This window comes from Epinephelus fuscoguttatus, linkage group LG1 (assembly GCF_011397635.1).
Source record: "Epinephelus fuscoguttatus linkage group LG1, E.fuscoguttatus.final_Chr_v1".
Taxonomy (NCBI): domain Eukaryota; kingdom Metazoa; phylum Chordata; class Actinopteri; order Perciformes; family Serranidae; genus Epinephelus; species Epinephelus fuscoguttatus.
In genome coordinates, this window is record NC_064752.1 from 16,033,717 (window position 1) to 16,052,461 (window position 18,745).

The window sequence follows — 18,745 nt, forward strand, 5'->3', positions numbered from 1 at the left end:
TTTGTTTATTTAACCCTGTTAACAATAAACAGGTCAGTTTCTCGAGTAATATCACTTCATCAAACCTTTTCTAACATGACTGACAACAAAATAAGCGAATTTGTATAATACGCGCTTGGATCGGAATCGGTATCGGCCAAAACTCAAGGCTGTATTGGATCGGAAGTGAAAAAGCTGGATCTGGACATCCCTAATTTTAGTGTCTGGAACCGATGAATATTTGCAATTTTTGCACATTAAAATTGTCAGCAAGTAATTCTCTTAATCAATAATCCACCAATTGTTTCAGCTCAAGTCAATAATAAGATAAATTTGCAATATACACGCCATAGTTACTCTACAAAACAATGCCAGGAAACATCCATGCCCCTTTCCAGCGAAGAATACACACAAAATGCACTTGAGCTGGCCGTGTTTTATTCTTAAGAACATTTCTTTAAAAGGAGCTCTCTACAGACATCCATGGCCATTTCTTACAGGATGTTGTAAACGAGCCTGACATGTTGAATCGATGTGGGATACTAATGGTAGTGACTATGTGAGAACACAGACACGGAAGAAATCTCGAGTGTAAAGGTTGCAGTTTAGGCCGTGCGCCGCAGAGCGAGCTGTGGTTGTCCAAGTTACTGGATCCGTGGACCTGTGATGGATGTGTCATCGGCAGAGTTGCGTGGTAGAGGAGCAATGTTCTACCTCTCCTCCCTGAGGTTTCCTCTCCTCCTCTCCCACCCCCTCCTTCATCCCATGTTAGTGTCACCGAGGTCTGCCCTGCAGCCTGCCTGCATGTGAGGAGGATTTTGTCACTTTCTATCAATTGGTCCCAATCCCCACCACACACACACACACACACACACACACACACACACACACACACTCACACATTCACACACCTCCCCTGTTTGCAGACACGGTTACATAACAGCACAAGGATTTCTGGGCTAAGGGAGGTTCACTCCCCTTCTCGTTCTGTTACCTTTTCTCTCTCTGCTCTCTCTTTCTTCTTCTCCCATCCTCAAATACACACACAAGAGCACACACACACAAGAGCACACACAAGAGCACACACACACACACACACACACACACACACACACACACTTTCCTCTCACTTGCCATATGCTTAACACACACCTTTGGTCACACACACAACACAGACTGTTGTGTAATTCGCTGGGTTCCTGATCCCCTCTCTAATGTCAGGTTTTTTCTACTACATGATTCTGACTGAGGGGAATATGCTTAGTTGCTGGCAGCCTTCATTAGGACACCACTGCCCCCTGTTGTCGCAGCAGAGAAACACACTTGTCTGGGTCACTGCAGAGCAATTAATTTCTCACATTCAGCCTTCCAGTTCACATTTACTTTAACACATTTTGTATATGCAAGAAGCAGCTGTTAAATCAGCATATGTCTGCTGTATACAACATGTTAGATGCCAAAACCTTAATCTTGACAATAGAAAAAAACAGAGGTCTCAAGCACTCAGCTCCCACACATACAGCATCACTCTTGTGTGCATCTCTCCACCATTAAAACATTAAATTGGCTGCCCTCTGCTGTCTGGTCAATGTCACCACACCTCTCTATTAAACTGCACAGTGTCCCACCTCCTGAAGAAGCGGCTAATCATTTGATTCGACTTAAGCAGAAAATTACATAGGGGCTGCACATACATAGGTAATGGCGTATGAGTTGTATCGATCTACACTGTATTGATGGCCCCCCCTCTTTGACAGCAAAAAGAAATAACAGGGTGAATGATGGCAGAGAAGCCATGGCATTTAATGGCTTGCTAGATTACAAATCAATGGCTCTTCTGTGGGAGGAAATTTCAAGCCATTAGCATTAGAGCCAGAGGAGGACAGATGGGCAAGAAGACAAAGAAAGGTAAGTGGAAGGTTAAAGAGGTTTCCTGGGTCCATGGAGGAGTATATAATGTAAACAATATAGACTCATCTTCACAGATTATTTTTCTGGAAGTTAAAGGTATACAGGATTTTCCCAAATAATGTGTAGTGTCATACAACAGTAGCCCCTCTCAATCATCACTTATGATCCACTAGAAGTGTGTGGCACTGCAGAGACTCTGCCCTCCGTCTGTAATTTCCACATTTTCGTCTTATTTATCTGTGTTCGGGACATTCGGGGATAAAAAGGTAGTTTCACCATGACACATTATGATATTGATTCCTTGGACAACAAACCAGTATTTGTTGATATCGTAAAGTCTGCCATGACATGATTTTGATTTGACTCCAGGGTTTCCTCCAGGATTTTTTGAAACTGTGGGGGAGGGCTCTATTTTTCTTGATTTTTTTTTTTAAAGAGAGCTCTAAGGCTCTGTTGTATGAGGTGGCCCATTGATACTGTTCCTCAGGTCTGTCTTCACCTACACATAAAAACAATTTAAAGTATGTTGAATACTGTTGATCTTGAATGTGCTCTTACACTGACCAGGTTGTCTGGAGAGGGGGTGTGGTAAATAGGTAGCAGGTGTCGCAAATTAATAAATGGCCCCCCCTTGACGGCACCACTGGCCACACGCATATGAGTTGTTGACGGTGACGTGTGTGTTGGCTTCATCGAGTATACAGAGAGAGTGCAGCACGATGCTGGTATATGACAGCAAAAAGACATTGACCTCAACACTTAAGAGGCACATGACGAAGGCATGCCATGGAAAGAAAGACGAGAGTCAGCCTTCAATGTCCACGTTCGTATCCTTAAAAAAAATGTCGGGTTTAAACCGGGCTGGGGCTCATAATTACAGTTAAAAGGACGGGCCGGGACGGGCTGGGCTCAGACATAACATGCATGGGCTCGGGTGGGATCGGGCTGGATTATTTGGGCCCGATCTAAGCTCTACACAGCACTGAGAAGTGCAGGAGAATATTTAAGTGATGGCTTGTTAACTGCAATGATCCGGAAAGGCCTGTCAGACTCATTTAAGCCATTTTCCATCCATATTACACAAAGTGATGAGAAGTTTCACCGAGTTTAAAACAAAGCTAAGGAGCTATGAGAGCAGGGAAAAGTTCAATGCCATTTGCTCAGATGATGACAGCGTGATGAAAGTGAGAGGAAGAAACAGCGGGAACGTTAACGTTAACATTAGGGTCATTTTCACAGGTTTGGACAAAAAATGCATCAAACCTAACCTTGCTTAGGTAGGCTACCTATCTCTCACCCCTTTTCTCTCCCTCCACTTCGGACTGTCGTCTCTTTGCGTCCCATCCACTCTTGAGCGTGCCGCAGTACAGCCCAACAGGCAGGCGATGACTCCGGTGTTCGTTTTTCAAAATAGTTAATTGCAGCGTAGTGTCACATAACATTTCATGATATTTAAATTATCATTTCAAACTCTGATTATGGTAAGTATATGTGCATAAATATAGGCTATGTATGTATGTATGTATGTCCATTCATACAATATACTTTGCATTGTTTTAACATCTGAAAAAAAAAAAAAAAAAAAAAAAAAATCAGCATTCTGTGGCGGCTTTTATTTTGCCGTGGCGGTGCACCACGATCAATTACACGTAGAGGAAACCCTGGACTCAATTCACATGTCAGCGATCGATATGAGACAATATCAGAAAATATCCTCACTGTCATTACACTCATAGCTTGCCATTGCCTCCCTGGCAACCGTCCGATAGCACTGTTTGAATATGTTGGACGGAGGAGTGCCTGGACGGATATGGTAACACAGACATGCCATAGGAATTTCAAAATAAATGTGTATCTTAAAGATGAAAACGAGTATCAATGTTTTCACTGGGCGGCACGGTGGTGTGGTGGTTAGCACTCTCGCCTCACAGCAAGAGGGTTGCCGGTTCGATCCCGGGCGTGGGAGCCCTTCTGTGTGGAGTTTGCGTGTTCTCCCCGTGTCAGCGTGGGTTCTCTCCGGGCACTCCGGCTTCCTCCCACAGTCCAAAGACATGCAGATTGGGGACTAGGTTAATTGGAGACTCTAAATTGTCCGTAGGTGTGAATGTGAGCGTGAATGGTTGTCTGTCTCTATGTGTCAGCCCTGTGATAGTCTGGCGACCTGTCCAGGGTGTACCCTGCCTCTCGCCCGATGTAGCTGGGATAGGCTCCAGCCCCCCCGCGACCCTCAAGAGGATGAAGCGGTTAGAAGATGAATGAATGAATGAATGTTTTCACTTTGCATCAGTGATACTGGATCATGGATCATTGATTTAAAATATCAATCCAGATCAATGTATTGTTACACCGATACTAGAGCCGTAACGGTACATGTATTTGTGTCGAACCGTTCGGTACGCGACTTTCGGTTCAGCACGACCATGTACCGAATTATTGGGTGCAGGATATTATTTTATTTTATTTTGTTTTATTTTAATTCAGTTTTTGCGAGCCGAACCATTTAAAATATCTAGTTCCCCAACGGACATAATTGAGTGACGGACCGAGTCCGACCATAAATCTCCGCTTTCACTTTGTGCAGCGCATTCTCGCATTTTGACAACATGGCAAGTGAGCCTGACGAACCTGCAGACCCACCCGCAAACCTTAAGTCCTCCGTTTGAACGTTAACCGGCATGACTAGAAAAAGCAATCTGGTGCAAACTACGATATCATCGTCATTTAAAAAGAAATAACGTTTCACTGACCATTGCGCTAAAGAAATAACCAACGCCACTGGAGTTGAGTAAAATTGTTTAAGCTGCACTTTAGATAAGCATGTTTTGTTTACTGCACTTTAACAAAGTGGGAAAGCTAATTAAGTTCCTAGTAAAACTGAATCTGAGCAGGCTTTAAAGCTGACCAGCTGCACTATACTTTTTATTTTAATTGACTAAAACTGTTAAAGCAGAAATTTATATTTATATTTTTCATTCAAAAAATGTGTTAAAAAAACAGCAGGATTTTATTTTTCACTTTTATATTTCTATTTTCATTCACACAATGTGAAAAAGCAGGATTTTATATATATTTGTTTCATTTAAAAATTGTGTAAAAAGAGTTAACTGCTGTGGTGGTATGTTTTAATAAGGTTACCAATAAGTAAAAGATATTTAATAGTCTATTTTGTCTATTTTTTTCATTACTGTACCGAAAAAAAACAAACCATGACTTGTGTACTGAGGTACGTACCGAACCGTGATTTTTGTGTACCGTTACACCCCTAACCGATACAAATGGACCATAAGCAACATGCATTCAAGAGTAGGCTATGAAAATCGTGGACAGTGTCAAAAAACATGCTATTATAGCAAGGCAAAATGCCACGCAGATAAAACTCATTGCAAAATAATAGTGAATATAGGGTTGGCTTTCATTTTTGCAGGAGAGCACTGAAGGAAAGGATAAAGAGCGACGCAGTTGGCATGTTATCTGTTGGACAGCTTGTGTTAGCAGTTAGCTTAGGTGCTGGAGTATCAGCTTTACCTTTACAGCAATGACACGTTCCTACAATAGTGCAGTGAAATGAACCATTAACCAAAAATTCCTTTACAGTATACCTTTTATGTAGAAGAAAACTAGGTACTTAACAATCAAATTTTCAAATCTCAATCTAAAGCCAAAGTTTGATTAACATCTGTTAACACTATCATTTCCAGTTAGTGCAAAATAATGAGATTTTTTAGTGATTCGGTGCTTTAATTGTTGTTTTTTTCCAACATGTTTCTTAGAAATGCCTCCATCAACAATGTATTATATTTTCTGCTCCTTACCAAATTAAGCTAGTTCAGTATTCATACTAACATCTGGTGGTATATTTTCCCAATGTGAGCACACGACACAAACCCAAACCTAAATAAATTCATATACAGTGTGAAGCTGAGACACAGATGTTAGTCAACAGTAGCACAACTGGATAAACTGAGGGACCAGGTGCTATGAAAACAAACCAATTGCCTGCAACTCTACCCCACCCCCTCAATACCACCACCACCACCGCCACCGATGCGACACACAGGTGCATCAGTAAAAGAAAATGTGCAGAGATGGTAAAGCCAGTCAAGCATTGAAGGTTCTCCCATGCTCAAATTTCCATCCCAGCTTTTATAATGTGGTTGGAAAAGATTCAAGACAAGACTGTGCCACTGTGAATCTCAAGCAGAGCAATGCTGAGCACAAAGAGCAGCTTAAACCCTCCTGGTTAGGGCGAACAGACACTCGCGAATTCTCGACAGACACTGTTACATAGGTGGCTCATGTTTGACTGAATGTAAAAGCAACATAAGACAGAGTCCAAATAACCTGGGCCTATATCACAGGTGCATATGTGGGGGGGAGAAACATCTGGATAACCATGACAACAGCACACCAAACAAACTGCACTGAAAAACAAGTTAACTGGTTTAAAGTTAACACTAATAAAAACGATCTAGCAGCACTTCAGAGTCCCTTTTCATTTAATGTTTACATTATTTTTACAGCCCCCCTGTGAATTTCAGTGATAAGCTTTTATCTAAACAAAACCTCACATCTCAAACCTAATCTCTTTCTGTGGGAACAGATGGCCAACAACAACAAATACAATGCTTAGCATCACATTTCTATGTTCATGACAAGAAAAGCCGTGACTACACGAGGCTTTCCGCTGGTTGATAAATAATCCATAAAAATCCTAATCAGACGTCCGCACTCTTCCCAGGAGTGACTAAAAACAGCCACCCCACTATATTAAACCTACAATAGGAGTCATCCACAATGGCCCTTTGTGACTCAATATCTGTGTTCACCATCAGACTGCACCTCTATATCAAAGAGCTTCTCTATTATTTACATGGCATTCATTACAGCACAGGGGCAGAAATGCCTGAATAAACACACAAACAATCCTTCGTCTGGTTAGCCAGCAGCCCATTATCATGGGAGCACAATCGCTGGCAGCCACGGCTGGATACGAATAATAATACGCTGAGAACAGTCCCCAGCAAATACATTATTCACTCCTGATTGAGTAACATTTGCTAAAAAATACACACCTAGCTGTTTTAGGGAATTATCTAGCCTTTTTAAAAAAAATTAAAGTATACATATATGGCCTGTTTTTAAAGATTTACATATTCAGTAGGAACCAGTGAGCCTGGGGCTGAGAGCTACAGAAGTCAGAAAATAAAGAGATGGACTACGACATTGTTTGATTCTGCTGCAACAGAAAACACAGAATATTGCCAGCCTTATTCTTTGAAGGGTGGGTCAATTATTTATTTTTTTATGTTTAAGTTTTTATATCATTCTGAAGAATCCCAGCAGTGTTATGTATTCAGTCCCAACATTCAAAATCTGGTTTCAGTTTGTATGCTTTAGCATCAGAGTGGTATTTTCCCAAGACCTTCTAAAAACGTTTCCCCACATGACTTATCTCTGTTGGGGGTCGCGGGGGGGCTGGAGCCAATCCCAGCTGACACTGGGCGAGAGGCGGGGTACACCGTGGATACCAGACTATCATAAGGCTGACACATAGAGACAGACAACCATTTACGCTCGCATTCACACCTACGGACAATTTAGAGTCACCAGTTAACCTGCATGTCTTTGGACTGTGGGAGGAATCTGGAGTACCTGGAGAAAACCCACGCTGACATGGGGAGAATATACAAACTCTGCACAGAAGGGCTCCCCCACCCTCACAGCAAGAGGGTTCCTGGTTTGAGCCCAAGGTGGAGGGTTCAAACCAGGAGCCCTCTTGCTGTGAAGTGACAGTGCCAACCACTGCACCACCGTACCACCCGATATTTTTTTTGTTGTTTATTCCCCCTTTTGTGCCAGGCAAACAAAGAAATATTCGTTATAGAAAAGTGACTCAACTGTTAAGAGGTCATTCAGTCCTAATCACACTACCTTTACATAACCACAGATTCTTTAACATAACCTTCTTTCACAGCAAAATCACTCGTAAAAAGAAATAACTGCTTAGAATTCTTTTTTTACTATACACATCATAATTCCTTCTCTAACACTGATTTTACATTGCTGTGAAAACATCAGCATATTTCTCCTCCAAACAACTGTACTTATTCAAGTTTCTCACCAGAAACTACATTTTTCAAGATTACATTAAACACATCATGAGAGTGTCAAAATCACCTATGCCCAATCATCATTTTTACCTTAAAATAGCTTGAAAGCATGAGAATGTAAATCAGTGCAACCTTTGTCAGCAGTTAGTTCCAGCCACCAGCTGCTGACAGGTAACGTTAACTAAAGGCTAGTTCACATTACACGATTTTCATCTCGATTTTGCGTCACAGAGACTATCGTAAAATTTTGAGCGTTTATACCTGGCGACGTGTGTTTCTGTCATTGGGAGTCTCGCAAACTGCGTTACGACCTGTGTGTGCACACCACAAGATTTCTCCACCGAGTCCTTGCTGACAGAGCCCCAGATAACGTGGTGACATCACCAAACTACGTTTTTTAACTTGGAGACGACACGTCATAAAGGCATGGATATTCTTCCTAGAGTTGTACCGATACCGATACCAGTATCGGAAATGCCTCCGATACTGCCTAAAATGCGGTATCGGGTATCGGCGAGTACAGCTTATGACCAATCCGATACTATGTAATGCCTCACGTCATTACACATAGGCACGCTACAGGCAAACAAAACGGAAACGAAGCGGAGTTTAAAAAGCATTCTACTGTAGCCTTTAAAATGTCTTTTTTTTACCAAAAGTGTGGCTGCACTTTAACCTGTGTCTTGATCTGTGTCAACACTGGATAATAATAATGAAAACAAGTTTTATGACATAGATTCTACTATTATGTATTTATTTCTTAATATTTTACATAGAGTTTTAGGAGTTGAGACATACAACAATTCATATCCCATCCATTTTTATTTTACGCGCTGGTATCGGATCAGCCCTCGGTATCGGCAGACACCTAAAGTGCAACACACACCGCCGCCAGCGCGGAGCTGTGGCCGTCAAGGGCCGCCCCCCAGCACACACTGGCAGCGGCACACAGCGGCACCGTCAACATGCATTTCGCACCCCAGCCCGCTAGGTGGCTGTACCTACACTAGTTGCCAACGGTTGCCAACAGCTAGTAACAGAAGAAGAAGAGGAAAAACTTTGAGGCAACAACAACTTGAATTTCACGGGTGAGTTTCTTATCAAAGTCGTCTTATTAAAAATTTGAAACAACCGGAGTTGATCCTACGAGGCGAGATGTACATAAAAGGCTTTTCTCGCAGCGCCGCCATGAGCGCCAGGCCGCACTGGAAATAGAGCAGTGGGCTGAAGCAGAGTGGCGCGGCGCGGCACCAGTGTGGGTTGGTTCATAGAATATAATGGAGGGGGGCATTTTGACGCGTGGCGTACGGCGGCGGTGTGTGTTGCACTTAAGGTTCAGGGATTGGAATTGGTATCGGGGAGGAAAAAGTGGTATCGGTAATTCTTCCCAGTGTTGAATCAGATCTGCCTCCAGGGACTGGGTCCAACCACAACGCGCTCCCCGTGATCCTGTGGACGCCGCCATTGTTGTTGTTGCTTGCCGGCTTGTCAGTGTTGCTAGTTCTTGGGAGGGAAACAAGCAACCAGGGCATTGGAAAAGAAGCGACGGATATATAGAGAAAGGCGACGTTTAGAGAGCAAGCCCAAATAAGCAACTCCACTTTAGAAACAAGCCCAAAGTCGTGGCTAATAAGCGGACCTGGCAACCCTGCGGCTTGTCCTCCTCACATTTCTTCCATCCTCCTGTGTGCTGACGTGGGACGTATCCCGCCTCTCATTGGCTGATGCTCTTTGTCAGCCGTGTCAGCCTTCTCCAACTTTCTAGCATGCCAGATTTCCAGGCCCAGTCGCAGACCAGTGGGCGACTTGCTCGTAGGCTTGTTCACACATGAGGACTCGTCGTGGCAGACTATCTGCCGACTCACCTCCAACCCAAGGTGGCTCTCAAGATCCTCTGCAACTAGATTTGTTGCTCACAATGTAGCATTATCAGAGAAACGATAGAGTGTGTCCCTTGATGCGTAGATAGGGAGGTTGCTGCGTCCTTTTGTCCTGAAAGAGTCCCACAGAAGATCTCAGTTTGACCTAAATGGGTTTTCTATTGTTCCAATGACAACAGGACACAGTTCAAGCCCTGCTTTTTAGCCTGCGCAAAATTGATGTAACAAAATGGACAACCTCAGCTATCTGTGAATGTCATCTTATTTTGCTGATATGCTGATGGCAGCCAACAAGGCGAGTATCAGGCAATGCCAACGTGTGGCCGATGAATTGGTGCATCCAGTTCCTACATATAAACCCCGAGCCCGCCTAGTGTGCCTCTCTGTGACCGAGCCAACCCTTCATTGAGAGCTGTGTGAATCAGCTCTACTCCTCTAACCCCCTAATCAGCATGGAAGCTAAGAAACGTAGTGCTTAGTTTGGATCCGAAAGTCACACAATTACAACAAACTAACTGATGGTGGCGGCGGTAGACAAGCAACTCACATGTTCTGCCAGGTAAAGTTACTGTTTCATCAAAGGAGTCTGGAGGTTTTGAAGGGAGAAATATAACGGCTTGAGCTCCCTGTCAGAACCGGCAATCTGACAACAAATATTCTAAATATAGCGTACACTTAAACTCATACTGATTTTTTAGGTGGTCCTTTCAGTTTTTATTATCATCAGCACTCTAACGTCACTGCTTTTTGCTACGGGCTGAGTGGGTATTTCCATTTGAAAATCCCTGAATAGAACGCAGATGGAGTCGACCTTTAATAATCCGACCAGGTCTGCTCAGCTCTGCTCTGGGTTTAGAGGAGAAAGGCCAGTGTACACAAGATGATGCCACAACAAACACAGTAATACACTGTTTAAATGAGAGTGAAAGAAAGCACACGGGAGACTGCACGACTTACACATACTGGATGGCAAAGATACAAAACACACACATTCATTGAGAAAGGCCAGCTTTTTTTTCTGCTCTCATGAGGTTATGGGGTTGTGATGTTGTTGTGATTATGGGTGTTGTTGTCGCTGTGCTCCCATGCTGTGTCATTGTCTCCTGGACTGTATTTGCTTACAAGGAAACAGAACATCCTGACACAGATTAAACCTCAGCCAAGTCGGCCTCTCTGCTCATGAACTAAAACACTGGGGACAAATTGGGTTCCAGTTATTAACGTCAAATGTTTTTGTTTTCAAATCTAAGCCCTTCTGCTACAATCGATTAATTAATAAAACTAAACCACAAGTGTATACACACAAATTTAGAGCCTGTTGGACATATGTCGGTCTGCTCACTCATGTAAAAACTACTTTTAATTTAGGTAGTTACAGTGATAAAGCCAAAGGGTTTTAGCAGCTTACAATATTATCAGCTGCTTTAAATCAGTATTTTTACATAAACAATAGATCAAATGGCAATGTATAAAGGTGTCTGTGTTACAAATTTTTTAGCAGCTTTCATGATTTAGTTTTAAAGCTCACAGCTCTCCTGTTTTGATTGACTCTCGTCAGCTTTGTTTGTTTTTTAGCAAATCCAAGCTCTGATAAACCCTACTGTACGCCCTCTGTCCACCACCAAACATCAGACAGGAAAGGTTAGCGACTAGCTGGTGAACATAGCGCAGCATTTAGCAGCTAAAGAGCCAGAGATTTCCCTCAGGACTTGATGAAGACCAAACAGAGCTGGAGGGAAAGTGGGATTTACATTAATCAGGCAGACAGACAACACCAAATGAATGTTAATGATGCTCCATAGAAGTAGAACGAGAGTAGAGCGGACATTCCCCATTCACATCAATGTAACAGGATGGTCAGAGTCGCAGTCATTCAGCATGTGAAACTCTCAACAGGGATGAGAGGGAAGCAAGATGGCTTACTCGTTAGCTACTTCCATCATCAGCTCCGCAAAAACGTATGTGTTTAATTCAGAATGTTATTAAGACTTTTTTAAGACAAGTTTTAACGTCTTCTGGGTGCAGTCTGATGAAATATAAGAGTATGAACGGATCAACTTTTATATAAAAGAAAGAATGTTCATCGCGACAGTGACAGCGTTTGAGGAGCCATATTTTGGTATCAGCTGTATTGGAGTCAATGGAGAAGGAACGTCAAATAACACTTTAACTCATCACATCTTTGTTGTCTCAATTTTGACTGACTACATCTCAGGCTCTGCTTTTGGTGGAAGGATTTTTCAGTCAGAGGTCAAACAACAAAGATATGATGAGTTAAAGTGTGATTTGCCATGCCCGCCCCGTTGACTCCCCCAAGAGCTGACACCAAAGTCTGGCTCCCCGAACACCATCACTGTAGTCATGACTGTTCCTACTTTTATTCTTTTTTGGCAAGAAACAGGAAGTTTAGTGTTGCCGTGGTTACAGTGAAGCAGCAACGTGAGCCCCATTTTATATATGTTTTTAAATTTTTCAAATTAATTTTCTATACTTTATTAATCCCCAAGGGGAGATTCAATTGTTGATTCAGCTGCCATGTACACACAGGCCCAAAATACACACACATGCACAAACAGGAGCTATACATGCATTATATGGAGAGATGTCAGGGCGAGGGGCTGCCCATGGACAGGCGCCCCTTGCTCAAGGGCACCTCTCCAGCTGCCAGTCCACGCTCCATATTTGGTCCGGATGTGAACTTTTGCTGGCGACTCTCCACATCCCAACCCAAGTCCCTATGGACTGAGCTACTGCCGCCCCTTCGTTTACACTAAAGAAAATAAAGATAGCCAAATTAACTATCGACAGTTCATTTTTTTGCTGTGTGCCATTTGCTCTACTGTCAACTATTCCCCCTATTAACACAAAAATACAACTATGCACCACTCCATGTTTCTCTCTTTAATAGAACTAAGACCTTGTTCACTCATAAATATGCACGTCCTTTAAACCCCAATTCAAAGACTTAGCCCTGAAAATATGGTGGATCTACACGCTGTTCATCCTCGTTGTCTCTCTCTGCCTCTCAACTAAGCAGCTGCTCGTTCTACAGTACCTTTACATCATGTTTTAACAAACATGCAATCAATGGTAACAAAAATAAGTAGGGAAATATGGTAATACTTTCAACGTAATAGATTGTGTATTTGAAAATGTATCTATCTAAGTGAGTGCTTGAACTGCAAAATTAACAGTTAATGGCGTCCTCAACCGTGTGCCACTTAACAACCCCACATGTTGTCACCATAGCAACTAACAACAATTGCCCTTTTCTGTTGAACTTGTCAAATGACGATGGCAAACAGTTCAAAGTCCTTTCTATTCATTCAGTTTCTATACATTGCTCCTTGTATGATGATCAACTGTTTGCTTACACTAACCAGATTCACTTCAGAGAAGTGATAATATGTAATATCTCAATGCACATTATCCCTGTCCAATAACATAATAGCATACATTTGAACATTGGAAATCTAAGGTTTCTGTATGACATGGACGTTTCAAAGCCTCCGTACTTTTTCCAGCTGCAACATGAGAAATACTCGGCCCGTTCTGAACCCATTCCACTGAGCCCAACTGATCTAACGAAGATATATCCCTTTACACTGCTGCAAGGTCAAGGGCAGAGGGGGCACTTGGCAGCCAGACGAAGATCTTCCTTCCTGCTGCAGCCAGTCATCATCAACCACACTTGCTGGCTGAGCTGACTGAGCTCACACCTCCCTCTGGATCGATAGAAACAGGATCACGGGTCCAGGCTAAAGGGGGAAGAATTTAGATATTGCTCTGGTACCGCCAGCTAAAATAAGAACAAGACTGAATGGGGGCTTTAGTAGACACTGGAATTATTACCGGGCAGGAAAATGCCAACAATGGCGTAATTACATTGACAGATTCAGCCTTGGACACATTTACAGTCCTATTAAATTTACACAAGCCCTCTAATTCAGCTGAACAAACTCACACACACACAATATGGAGGGATGTTTGATGCCATATACCATTATAGATAACACTATTATGCACTAGAGCTGCAACAATTAGTCAATCATTTACTAGATCGACAGAAAAACACTATTATTTGTGTCATTTTTCAAAATAAATGCCAAATATTCTCATTTGATCTTTTCAAATGTAAAGATTTTTGCTTCTCTTTGTCCTGCGTGACAGTAAATTGAATATCTTTGAATTGCTCAAATGGCTGGTCGCATAAAATGAGTAATTTGAGTGTGTAACCTTCAGCTGTGGCAAATTTTGTACACATTTCACTATTGTTTTTAACATTAGCAATAAGAAATGTCTTATTATAGCAATTATTAGCCTCACATCTACGGTGCAGAAATCGGACATCCATGTATGGTCTATCACACAGAGCAAAAAAACAGGAAAGAGAAAATATCACACCATCCCAGCAAGAGACCGATTTCATTACTTGCTTGATTTTAAGTGTTTCCAACTCATTGCGAGACCATTTGTGAGACAAACTCTGGTGAAAATGTACTGTGTCTCTATGGCAACCAGCAAAGTGGATGCAGAGACGCCACTCTCCACAAGGCTGCCGCTTAGCAGAAGCATAACATACTGTATCTCAATGGAAGTCCTTCGATCCATCTATTAGGGTGGAACAGGACAAGATGGGGAGGTTTGTTCCTACCGACCCACGCAGCCCTCTTTTATATCCAGAGGAATGATTGATACACGCTGGGGTATTCAAGTGGAGAAATGCTGAGGAGGCATTTCTATGTGAATTCACCTGCACGAGAGGAGATGATGGCATGCTCAGAACCTTAGAGGCTTTCCGTAGCAGCGACAGGGAGCGCGGCTGGACTGGTAATGAAAAGCTTTCATTCCTCACCTCAATGACCGGCTGGTTTAATACTGGAAACCTGTCAACACTGCTGAATCTCCAAGCAGCAGGAATTATGTCAAGACAAGGGGATGTCATCTAATATATCCAGAGAGAAGCTAAGAGGACTGAGGGCAGTTGTGAAACTCCAGAAAAGACCTTTTCTGACGAATATCTAAATGTTTGCTTATTTTATAACGTTTATTCTTGTTCATAAAAATGCTGGTCCAGTAAATAAAGGATTAATCTGAGCTAAGGCTATAGTATACTAAAGCACAGAAACTAAGGAGCAGCATATTTAGAGCTTCAATAAAGGCATTTATGGGAATCCAGGGAGCCTGGCCAATTAATATGAAATGCCATTATTTGGCAGCTCTCACAGGTTATACAACATATGAGAAGTATTGATTCATTTGCAGATAAATCTGCATTTGCACTAGACTGGACCTGAGTGATTGCACTTTTTCTAATGCTAATCATTGGTAATGGTAACAGCTTCCAATCCTGGCCCAATGGGAATTCCTGCCACCATTTGTTCTGGACTGCTGCATTCAATTCAGACAATGACGGACGGGACCTCCATTATTTCACTCAGGTGAGTTAGTGACAGGATTGCCACCACAATGGCTCTAGTTCCCAGAAGATGGGGCTGGGACTACTCACAGGGGGCACTGGAGGAATTTGGCATAACTGTGGAGATGAAGCTATGTTTTTACTCACCTTTGATGAGCATAATAACTGTCCTGTATGCACTAGCAATGCAATTTATATATAAATATATATATATATATATATATATATATATATATATATATATATATTTTTTTTTTTTTTTTATTATTATTTTTTTTTTTTTTTTTGCTGGTACAGTATGACCATGCCAAGCCACAAGGTTGTACTTGACACTGACATTTCCTTTCCATCAGGGAAGCAGTTTCCCTGCTCACATGCAGTGCTTTCAAGCATGTGTAGAGGGTAAGATCTTGAGTGCCTGGATTTAAGGAAGTATGAAATAGGCTAGATAAAGTTAAGTCTATGAGGAGTGGTGATGGAGAGATGAAGAGGAAGCATATGGGCTACTGTCTGACAGCTGAGGGGAAATTAACTGATGCCCTTCAGAGTGACCACTGATGACTTGTGCAATAAAATTTAGCACACACTTGAATGTGTGCCACATGGGAGCAAATATACAGAATTAACAAACCATTTGAAAACAAAGCAAAGCCCAATTTTGAATATGTATTGCTGGAGGGAGGAGGGGGTTTGGTGCCCTTTGCAGTGCCTCTGTTAACAGCCAGACTGTGCCCTGTGTGGCCATTACAAATTCAAGTCACACACATCTGTCCATAGACAATGTGGTGCCACCGAACAGGACTCAGGCATCAAGACTGCTAGCTTACAGCCTTTAACGTTAGCTAACAAACAGCGTTAGGGTGAATGAAGCCGGCTCAAGTGTCTCCCTACCTTTCAGCACCACCACCACCTCGGCACCGGCGGCGTCCTCCCCCTCCGCGCCGCCGCTGGTCGGGGGCTCGTCTCCCTCAAACAGCTGGTTCACCTCCCCCTGGATGTCTGAGGGGCGCCGGTCGCCGTCGCTCTTGGAGACGGTGAACCTCTGGCTCATGGTTGACGCCGGTGAGACAAGCGACGGGTCTTCTTGCCACGGTGCGGGGTGACGGCAAAAAAAGACAGCGGCGGGGAAATGCTCTCGCTTCTTCTGGCGGTGTTGTAGTCCACCGTCAGCGGCTGGTAAGTTTACCTCCGACTACTCTGACCAGAGCGAACATGCAGCCGCTTTTTGTCGGGTAATTAGATGTGTAATGCCGACCGGACCATCTCATCAACCGGTGTCTGGTGGCAGCCGCGCGCCTGGGTCCTAGAGCCGGTGGTTCCGGTTTGTGGCGCCGTTTTTTTATTTAAAATTTAAAAAAAATATATATCACCACTAGCTGTTTTATTTAGCGTTATTTTATATTTCTAAAAATGATAGCATTTAACGGGAAGCAGCCATCTACACTTCTGAGTCGGCGTTGCTAGGCGACCACAGAAAGAAGCCAAAGATCATCTGTCAGTCAAACAGCTGCTGTAGAGCTGCAGGGGTTTGATAAAAAGCTTAATGTGGAAAAAATAAATTCAGATAAACATTAATGTAACCAGCTTGAGGTGCTTGTACTTTACAAGAGTATTTCCACTTTATGCTGCTTTGTGCTTTCGCTCCATTACAATTTGGAGCCAAATATTCCTACTTTTTACTCCACTACGTTTAATAGTTTAGGGACTGTTCGTTACTCATGAGTGGGAGGGGATAGCTCAAAAAGGGGGTGTCATGCTAAATAATTTTTTGAGCAGGTATTCTGGCTTTTAGGGGCATACAAATGTAAATGGTTGTATTTAGGGTCCTGGCAGGTAATCCTAGGTATTCTTCTTCTTTCTTCTTTCTTCTTTCTTCTTCCGAGGAAATCATACTTCCCATGGGTGAAAACTCACCAAACTTTGCACAAAGGTCCAGTCTCATGCCAGATATCCTCAGCTGTAAACTCAAGCCAATAGTCCTGATGGTGGCGCTACAGCAAGCATCTAAAGTTCAAAACTTTGAAAATTCATAACAAATCAACCATACGTGCAACAACTTCACAACTTTCATCAAACCGTAGCCCCAATACTGAAGAAACTTTTGTACTTTTAAATCTATTAAAAATTATGAACTTCATCACCCTGGTTTTTTTTTTTCAAAAACTGTAACATTTCTTAAACCTATGTCCTCTCATAGTTTTTGCTCAGTTGATACCAAACAATGCATCAAAATGTTTGACTGTAAACAGTACTCTAAACATATACATGCAGATTCTTGCTAAATAAATCTTCAATGTTCATGGAAAAAAATGACAAAATTCTAGAGTCATGGTTGATGATGTGTGGCAAATTTCAGAATGTTATCTCAAAAACTGAATTTTTGACAGTATTTTGAATTTTGTTCTAATGTGAACAATTAGAGTAAATGTAAAAATGGCAATTTTAAACATCAGTTTTTCACTCATGGAGCAAATCAATCATTGTTAAAATAAATTACCAACATCTCCATGCTGTCTAGATGCACTATGTGTATTATATGTGGATTTTTGTTTCGATAACTGAATTTTTTACCGTGGTTTGAAATCTGCTTTTCCATGCATGGATGGCTGCTAAACCTGCACGTCTGGCTTAGTCAATTTGTGAAGCTACACATGACTTGTCACTGATTAATTAGCTCAGTGAGATAGAAATTGATTCTTAGTCTCAGAGGTTGTGAGTTCAAGCCTCAGCTGATGCAAAAGGCAGACTGTGTTGCTAAATTTCTTCCAATTCTTCTGCTTGTTGCTCAGAATTGCCTAAAAATACCTGGACCCGACCCATCGCTGCGCAGCAGGTATAATTTGTATTTATTATACCACAGATTTTTTAAAGAAAACATGCCTTCCAAACACCGCCCACGAAACTTAAGCCCATTTCAGACCAAATATTCTTGATGACAGGAACGTTGCAGAGAAAAGTTGCTGTGGTGTGAACTGGCCGGTCTGAGCTCGACTCCAGCTGGCTGATGGTGTCATCTGCCACTCAGCTGGTCAGCACATCACCTGTTTCAAAGCCAATCAGGGTGTAGTGAAGTCTGCTGGTTGAGTCAAAATGATCACAGACGGTGCGTTCGCTTGCTGCAGCAGGAGCGCTCTGTTTCCATCCTTACAGTGTGTCAGTGTCAGACAGTGGTTCGCTGCTGCTGCTGTTTGCTGTATGTGCTTATTCATCACACACACACACACACACACACACACACACACACACACACACATTCTCATTGACTGATTAATTGGCCCTCTTTATTTACATTATTGTAGTGTATTTATTATGACTTCAGTCCATCTGATGCTTGTTTTCTGCTTTCCGTCGTTTCATCACTTCTACAAATGCAGCTGTAGCCAGTATCTCACTATCATTATCCTCATTCATATTTTAAGAAGCTACAAATTATATTCAGTCACAAA

At 42.4% G+C, this 18,745-nt stretch overlaps 1 protein-coding gene across 3 annotated transcripts in view; it reads right to left on the bottom strand.

The window, feature by feature from the left end:
• The window catches only part of slc12a5a (solute carrier family 12 member 5a), a 225,481-nt gene extending 208,894 nt beyond the window's left edge, over positions 1-16,587 (bottom strand). For 2 of the 3 annotated variants that reach the window (XM_049591443.1, XM_049591434.1), the window contains exon 1: positions 16,191-16,586. In XM_049591443.1, coding sequence (XP_049447400.1) covers positions 16,191-16,350 — 160 coding nt within the window. In that variant the 5' untranslated portion in view covers positions 16,351-16,586. Of the gene's footprint in view, positions 1-16,190 lie in introns of all 3 variants that reach the window. The other variant, XM_049591425.1, reaches the window with a different exon arrangement.
• Positions 16,588-18,745: the final 2,158 nt, after the last annotated feature.